This window comes from Mytilus edulis, chromosome 12, assembly GCF_963676685.1.
Source record: "Mytilus edulis chromosome 12, xbMytEdul2.2, whole genome shotgun sequence".
In the NCBI taxonomy this organism is placed as follows: domain Eukaryota; kingdom Metazoa; phylum Mollusca; class Bivalvia; order Mytilida; family Mytilidae; genus Mytilus; species Mytilus edulis.
The window spans coordinates 2,821,087-2,830,400 of NC_092355.1; the positions used below are offsets into that span (position 1 = coordinate 2,821,087).

The 9,314-nt window shown below is 32.5% G+C and overlaps 1 protein-coding gene across 1 annotated transcript; it reads left to right on the top strand.

The window, feature by feature from the left end:
* Nucleotides 1-369: 369 nt before the first annotated feature.
* LOC139499450 (uncharacterized) lies at nucleotides 370-7,338 on the top strand. Its single transcript, XM_071288128.1, has 3 exons — nucleotides 370-477; nucleotides 2,867-3,189; nucleotides 4,299-7,338. The coding sequence occupies exons 2-3, from the start codon at nucleotides 2,874-2,876 to the stop codon at nucleotides 6,266-6,268; spliced, it is 2,286 nt and encodes a 761-aa protein (XP_071144229.1). The 5' UTR covers nucleotides 370-477; nucleotides 2,867-2,873; the 3' UTR covers nucleotides 6,269-7,338.
* The last annotated feature ends 1,976 nt before the right edge of the window (nucleotides 7,339-9,314 follow it).

The following is a 9,314-nucleotide window of genomic DNA, read 5'->3' on the forward strand; positions in this document are numbered from 1 at the left end:
ATTAATTAACTGCATCTTAATTTCACTGATGACAAACATTTAGCTGTAATACGTATTAGCAATAAACCGGTTTAAAAGTTCAACTCTCTAAAAATATAATAAGTGAAGTATAGCATAACAAAAAAACGGAAACTAAGATAAAAATAAAATCATATTATGTATGAGCACGGGGAAAGTCGAAACATAGCAAAATAAACTAAACATAATTGTAAGACTTATTTCAATGTTTCACTTCATTTTATTTCCCTACTGTGAAGTGCAGCTAGTAATAAACACTTGATCATTCAATTTATTTGTTAAAGTATGAACCAATGAAAAGTTTTCCACGACAAGTATTGTAAATTTCCAGCAGGAAGTTTTTCTTCTTTCGTTTTCTTTCTTCTACGACTTCATCTCTCAACAAGTACAGCGTAATATCATAGAAGTGGTATAGTGGTCAGGGGTTTCAACTGTAAATGTGTCTCCATTGAACGAAAGGTAAGGTTTCTCTCATTCCAGGGGGTGGGGGATTCTTGTACGACTACAGTGTTAAATGATAGAAGTAGTGTGGTGGTCAGGGGTTATAACTGTAAAAATAGTTAATAGTTATCAAAGGTACCAGGATTATAATTTAATACGCCAGAGGTGCAATTCGTCTACATAAGACTCATCAGTGACGCTCATATCAAAATATTTATAAAACCAAACAAGTACAAAGTTGTAGAGCATTGAGGATCCAAAATTCCAAAAGGTTGTGCCAAATACGGCTAAGGTAGTATATTCCTGGGATAAGAAAATCATTAGTTTTTCGAAATATTAAAATTTGTGAAAACAGGAAATTTACAAAAATGACCACATTATTGATTTTCATGTCAACACCGAAGTGTTGACCACTGGGCTGGTGATACCCATTGGGACGAAACGGACACCAGTAGTGGCATTGACCCAGTGGTGCAAATAGTTATTAAAGGTACCAGGATTATGATTTAATACGCCAGACGCGCGTTTCGTCTACATAAGACTCATCAGTGACGATCATATGATGAGTTATCACAATAGTACTTTCATTCTTTTTTAACTCGTATTTCACTTTGAATTATGAATACGACCTTTTACTGTTAGTTTCATATGCTGATATACCACATTGCACTATTGTTATTTCTCCTTTATTGGTTTGGACATAAACAAAATGTAATACAAAGTGTGTCCCTATTACATGTGTATATTAACATCCAGCTTATCAGGTACAATTGATAACATATAAAGCAATATTTTGACTGTTTGATGTGGTTTTCTGTCAATGCATGTATACAAATAAGAATAGAGTGGAGATTAAAACAGATGATTCATAAAGAGATGTTTCGGTTAAGTCCATTGATATAAGTGTTTATCAGGATTTCAATGTGTTTGTGTTAACAAAAACAATAGAATATATCATCTGAACAAGTTCTTTACAATAAAACTCAACTCCTCAAACGACGATATAAATATTTCAAGTGATATTGAGGTAGAAAGACACAAATGTTTATTAAGAACTCCCATGAATGTTTTCCTTTTAATTGTTTTACATTTATATTTTCGGGGCCTTATCCAATTTAATAACGGGATATCTTGGCTTATTTTAAAAGGCCGTACGGTTACCTATTTTGAAAATGTTCTATGTCATGTGGTATCAGGTGGAGAATTATCTCATTAACTATCATAATACAAACTTGTATGTTTCTGAAAAATATTGAGAAATTGTTTAGTCCAATCTTTTTTTTTTTATCTTTCCCTCGATTGGTTACATGAAAAGTATTATACTGTGTTTCGTTTCTTTCACGTTAAAGCTTATGTCTTTAACAAATAAAATATGGATAATTCAGTGTAACTTCAAGTCTCAATCACAACTCAAATATAACAATTAACGATGATTAAGACGAATATAACGTTGTATATCTCCAGTGGTAAATCTTTTTTTTTTAATGTTTAATAAAAACACATCAAGTCTACATCCAAACTAATCATCAGTAATAGTATTATACGTGTTTGCCCTTTCATTTGGTACACTGTTTGTTATGTGTGTACAACGTTAAGATAACCAGCAACTGCAGTTTACTTACTAGTAAAATGCCAGGAAAATCAGCCACATCAGTTGGATTAGCAGCATAACGCATTTTTAGGCTGGTATTATCTCAACAATTCACAATGTTAAGAGGAACAAAGTTTGAAAAGTCTAATCTTAATTCAATAGGATTGTCAATTGTAATGCGGCCGATCGTTGGTTCTATTCGGACTCCGGAAGTTCTGTGGTTCTTTCTGGTTCCGTCAGCTGTGCGGTGGTTCTTTTCTAGGCCCTCCAGCGTCCTATGTCAATAAAACCTGAACCTCATGAAAAACCAAAAGTACTGAAATTGATGTTAAAAAACAAGAAATAAATAAATCAAACAACAATATTTATATCGACTCTTTTATTTAGTAAAACCATGGTTTATCAAACCCGGGAATTACTTTGTCCGTTTTTTCGAGTTTTGCACACTTTTTGGCATCGATGAAAACACGGTCTAATTAAACGCAGCAGTAGTATACCGCTGTCCAAAATTCATAAATCGATGGAGAAAAAAACAAATCCGCGTTACAAACTAAAACTGAGAGAAAACGTATCAAATGCAAAAAAAAACAAAAAAAACTATGACACAACAGAGACACAACACCGAAACGTAGCACACAGAGAAACGAACTTTCATGTAACAATGGCCATTTTACTGACTTGGCACAGGACATTTAATGAAAGAGTTAAATTAATTCACGATGAAAAATATCGAACAGGGCTGTCACATCTCGAATACACTGCTCTTATATAATAATGTAGGTTTATGATTTCAACTTTGATAATTTCTTTTTTTAGATTCATCATGGACCAGGCAAATGACGACAAAAAGCATATGATTGGAATAAGAAAATTTACATACTGGAAGACATATGGGGTTAAACGTTTTCCTTACCGTGGAAAACGGAAATACACGCCATTGGTTTACCAGTCTGATGATGGAGGAATCGTAATCTCAAATGATGTTTTCGGATTGACAATCAGACAGTTTGAACGAATGTATAAAGATTGTTTAGACAGAAGAAAAACACACGAAAGCTGGATAATGAATCTTAGATATCCTGACAAAGCTTCAAATGAATATCTGGAATACTTAGATAATTGTACAGACTGCAATAAAGGTAATTTCTTTTTTTTTTAAATTTCTGTCACAAAATAGAGAGTTGGATTTGTGTCTTACATTTTGATGTAGAACAAATATAGCAAAAACCTTAAAAGACATGTGTTAATCTAGAACCATAAGTCATAGACACACAGAGTCAGGACCATATAATTCAGGCGTTGTCTTTTGTCTTTGTATATCATCATATTTATCTATTTGTGTTTGTTTATTTTTTCTATACAAGCAATTGATTGTTTCGCTTAACATTATTATGACAAAGCCATCAAACGCTTGCTTTTTGTAATAAGTTATGTTCATTTGGTGAGTCAACTACGACCTATAGCTTCAAAGCATCAACCCCAATTAATCTATGATGGATAGTTGTCTCATTTATAAGCATACAACATCTTCTTTTAACTTGACAACACCATGACCTGTTTCTCTTTCTTCTGTTTTTTGTATAGATTGGACTACTGTTGATTTTCTTGTTTGAATGGTTTTACACTAAAATGTGGTGGGGACCTTTACAGGTTCCTGTTCGATGTAAGCCAAGGCTCCGTGTTGAAGACCGTACTTTGAACTATAATAGTTTACTTTTACAACTTGTGACTTGAATCAAGAGTTGTTTCATTGGCACTGATGCCACATCTTCTTATATATGTCTACAAATAAAAAAAACTCCCCATGAAAACTAATCTGAAAAACACTAAAATTTTGACTTGGAAGGAAACTCAAAACGAGATTTTCGTCTCTATTATACATCTGCTAGGTAGTATTTGAATCAAAACAGTGGTTTGACATAATACATTGTACTGCTTTAGACATGTTTATTCAATGATGCCAATAGAAGTACATGTTCTTTTGGCAGAAAAGCGTCCGTTTCATATAACATTTACATTGTATCACACTGAAATTTACTATAAACTACCGAATGGTAGTTCTTCATCTTCAAATTAAGTAATAGGTCGAGGGGGTGACATATCCAACAATACTGTTTTGTTCAATTGGTTGTAAGATGTCATTTTTTATTATGTAACCTATGTCAGGGTATGTACATATATTTTACGAACGTCATTATACGATTTAAATATGGCGAAATATATTTACATATCTTTATTTATTTTATAGAGTATCTGTCTTGGACTGAAAATGATTCTATAGAAAACCACTTGGTTAACCACCTTATAAGAACAATAGGAACTGAAATAGACATACGTAAAAGACAAATTATGTTTATCTTACATGATAAAATATACAATGCACATGAAGAAAATATAACAAAAATATCAAGTGGGAGTTTAGCAGAAGGATTGGATTTACCAGGAAGTGACGTAGATATAATGCTTGTCGATGAAGTGGTAAACGTAACACAGATTGAAAGGAATATCAAACATCCGGTACAACGTACTGAAGTATTTATGGAGACAGATACTGATCATCCTGGATTTACTAGATTCAGATTGATAGCAGTAGGGAAAAGAGCAAATCCATTTGTATTTAAAGAAAATATTGTCTATACACAAACAGGTGTATATTTATCAACGACTAACTTTGTAAATCGTATGAAGCAGTCTAATATACAAAGGCAGAATGTCTTAACACACTGTCCCTGCTTATCAGATCAAAATCAAACTGTAGATATTGCATTCTGCCTTAGAAGTAAATATTTACCATACCATGCCATGCCATGGACATTGCGTTATCGACGGCAATGGCCCCCTAATGCAATAATTGACAGGATAATAAATTACGGTTGTTTATTAGTACCTATAGGACCCAGGATTATGGCAAATTGTAATTTATTATGGAGAATATCTTTCTCAGTGGCAGAAAAACAACTTGTACATTCGTTTAATTTAACTCAAGTCTTGTGTTATGGTCTTCTTAAATTAACATTAAAGCGTATCGTAAACACAAACGACGATGTTAAAGATTTGTTGTGTTCTTACTTTTTGAAGACGGCTTTATTCTGGGTCTCAGAGGAAGTTGATATAGACACATTTCAATTACCTAAATTGTTTATTTGTTTTTCTCTCTGCATTAATAAGCTAATATCATGGGTGAACAACTGTTACTGTCCGAACTATTTCTTACCTGAACACAACATGTTCTTAGGAAAGATCAATAAATATAACAATAACTCACTACTCAGTGCACTTAATAGTATAAAGTATAGTGGAATCAATGGATTGATGCAGAATTTATATCATTCTTATAATTGTAATATTAGTTGTTATCCGCCATTTAGTGAAACCAGTGAACAATCAATACTGATGTTAGACCTCCTGATTTACAAAACTTCTAGTATTATGTTGTATAATACAGGTACAATGTTAAGTCTTACAAAAAGTTATGACGTACTAACATATATTGAATCTTTACAAAATTCTGAATCGACATTTAATATCGGTGTTTGTAAGTTTTATTATGCTTCCATCAGTCAATATGCAGCACAACTGTTACCACCACCGAATACAAACTATAACATACGCACAAGTTATCATAGACATTTACAAAACGGTTTACAGAGGGATACTGTGACAGGTTGGTTGTTGTACGCGTCGTTTTATTATGAAACAGCACAGTACAATGTAACACTCAAACTTACGGAGTATGTGCTATCAAAATGTTTACCAGATATGGTGTGTTTAAAACGATACTACTACAATGAAGCAGATGTGGATAATTACAGACATAAGGTACATTCATCGATGTCACTGAATGTTAAGATGAAAACAGCTGTTGAAGATGATGTCATGTACATACAGAACTCATCATTAATACCAAAAGAACTAGAGCTGGATGTAGAAGACGAATATTTCATAGTTTCACCTATTATAATGGCTCACTGTCTAAGCTTCCTATGCTATCATCATATTGGTGATACTTTCAACAGACAACAGGCATTACGTCATTTATGTTTAACACAGTATGCGTCATCTACAGTAGCATCTAATTGTTTAACACTAGTTGGAGTATGTTGTGAAATATTCGGTGATAAGGACGCAGCTTTTCATTATTATGATAGAGCTATGCATTGTGATAATGGTATATGTACCTCAGCAGAAAAAAGAAAGTTAAGACTTTTAAAAATCTAAATCATAGTTTATCGCAACATTACTTCGACCTTCGAGGCCTCACTAAATATGCATCTGTTATCAAGCTGCAACATGTAAGAGGTGTTTGTCTTTTTTAGTTGAATTATACCGCACTAAAATATTGTATTGATACAGTGTCGATGCAACCTGATATGTGTACGTTTTTATGCTGCAAATAAATTATATATATATGAATAAAACCATCTCTTGATGGGGTTCGCTGGTATGAATCCATCTTTGTTTTACAATATAGCATCCCGCTATTTGTTTTTTTTTATCTATAAATAAACTTTATCATAAACGTAATAGAAAAATAAAATCAAACAAATGGGGTCACCGTTCATTAAAACTCACAATCTGCTTTCAAAAGAAACATAAGTTTTTATTCAGGTACTTTTGTTCTGTTGAACTAATAGGAGAAATGAAGGTCATATCGAAATAAAAAGAAACCAAATTACATGCAGAAATCGAATATTTTACAATTGTTAAGTTTAAGTACAGCTTGTTTGACACCCCTCCCCCTAAAAAAGGTCACCAATGAGTTTAAAAATATATTTGAGTTTAAATGCAAAAAATAGCATTTTCGCAATAAAAGGAGATAATTTGGAGCTTTTCAATTATATGAACATTTTAAAAATCATCTGGGACTAAAAAGAGTTTATTGTTTTGGTTGATTTTCTCACCATAGCATTAAGTAACAACTAATAGTGTAATAAAACTATTTGTAAGGGAACAACAATGTTTACATTGTTGCTGAAATTTTGTGCCATCGAGCCTCCTTAAAAACAAAATGATGATGTAACAATTTCTGGAATGATTTGTTTTCATTTAGTATGTTTGTTTAACTTATCATACAACATTTAAATAAAATGACGAGATATATTTCAAAACTTAGGTGTACTTGCTTAAACCTTCATGTCTAGCATAAATGGTCGAACATTTTTATTAAATCCGCCAAACCAGATCATTTAAATGAGGGTGGCGTCCTTTAATAAAGGCAACAGTATTATACCGTTGTTGAAAATTCATAAATCAATAGAGAAAAAACAAATCAGGGTTACAAACTTAAACTTAGGGAAACATATCAAATATAAGAGAACTACGACACAACAAAGACACAACACTGAAATGTAACACACACAGAAACGAACTATAATGTAACAATGGCCATTTTTCTGACTTGGTACAGGTCATTTTATGAAAAAAATGGTGGGTTGAACCTGGTTTTGTGACATGACAAACCTCCCTTTTGAATGGCAGTGTTAATTATAACATGAAAAGGACAACATTACAAGACAGGGCTACAATAAATAACTGGGAGTTAGTCTAATTCGGTAAGTCACTTTCATGAAAGGGAAGGGGAGTGTAGTTACGACGTAAGGAACATATCAGATATCATTTGTGAAACGGTTATTCGGTAACGGTCAACCAACTCGTGATGGCGTCCGTAAAATTTACGAAGGGATGATTATAACTTCACCATTTGGAACTCTTGGTTTGATAGCTTCCTTGAGAGCAGCAACCTTCTATCAAGAAAATCAAGATAGGAAATGCAAGCACGGAAATATCGTATCAATTGGGTGATATATACCCCGTATGCAGGTGCTTTTGGAATGTTCAACTTTGTACTCTGTTAAACTGTTTTGATCTGAGCGTCACTGCTGCGTCTTATGTAGACGAGACGCGCGTCTGGCGTATTAAATTATAATCCTGGTACCTTTGATAACTATTAATCAAGGCCCCCAATGAATGTTTTCCTTTTAATTGTTTTACATTTGTATTTCCGGGCATATTCCAACTTACTTACGCGGTATGTTGTTTATTTGTAAAGACCGTACGGTTACCTATTTTGCTAATGTTCCATGTCATGTGGTCTCAGGTGAAGAATTATCTCATTAACTATCATACTACAAATTTGTATTTTTTTGAAAACTGTAAAGAAACTGTTTAGTCCAATCTTTTTTATCTTCATGCGTTTTACCTAGATTGATTTAATGAAAAATATTATAACGTGTTTTGTATCTGTATCAAACCGGTGTATCTGCTCAACTTGAATAAAAATAACATTATCATATGAATACAATGAAGTTTAAAACATCGCAAAATAAATTAATCATATTGTAACTCGTATTTCACTTTATTTTATTTCCTTACTGTACAGTTAAACTAGTATTCAACACTTATGATAAGTAACTATTTATTAAATTATAGGCAAATGAAAATTTCTCTAGGGACAAGAATTGTAAATTTCGATCAGGAAGTTTTTCTTCTTTTGTTTTCATCTTCCTACAACGGCATTGTAAAATCATAGAAGTGGTGTGGTGGGCAGAGACTATTTACTCACGTTAAAGCTTACTGTCATTACATGAATAAAATATGCATAATTCAGTCTACCTTCACGACTGCTTTACGTAATTTATCCAATATTGAATAAGTCAGCAAAAACTGTTTATCCAGGAATCACAGACAGTTTGTCAAATCAATTGTTTTTTTTTATTTTTATTTTCGGGGCCTCTAATAGCTTATTACCACGGTATATGTTTGTTAATTTTAAAGGCTGTACGGTTACCTGTATTTGTTAATGATTTGTGTCATGTTGTCTCCGGTAGAAAGTTATCTCATCAACTATCAAACCAAATATTTGTATGTTTCTAAAAACTTTTAAAAACAACTGTTCTTTTCAATATTATGTTTTAATCTACATGCGTTTTCTTCCTAGATTCATTTATTGTCTGAGGAAGTTTTTTGCTGTTGTATGTATCTGTAACAAGCGGGAGGTTTAGCATTTCACTAAAGCAGGTTCAACCAACCATTTTTTTTATTAAAATTTTCTGCATCAAGTCAGGAAAATGGCAAATGATATATTAAAGTTCGTGTTCGTGTGTGTGTGTGTTATATTTTAATGTTGTGTTTCTTTTGTGTCATTTTTCTCCTCTTATATTTGATGTATTTCCCTCCGTTTTAGTTTGTAACCCGGATTTATGAATTTCGAACAGCAGTATTCTACTGTTGCCTTTATGTATATGCTCAACTAAAATAAAAATAA

Excerpts from the sequence above, each read along its gene's own strand:
- LOC139499450 (XM_071288128.1), top strand. The coding sequence starts at position 2,874 with ATGGACCAGGCAAATGACGACAAAAAGCATATGATTGGAATAAGAAAA. Across the intron at positions 3,190-4,298 it reads TTGTACAGACTGCAATAAAG|AGTATCTGTCTTGGACTGAA; the intron begins GTAATTTCTTTT and ends TTTATTTTATAG.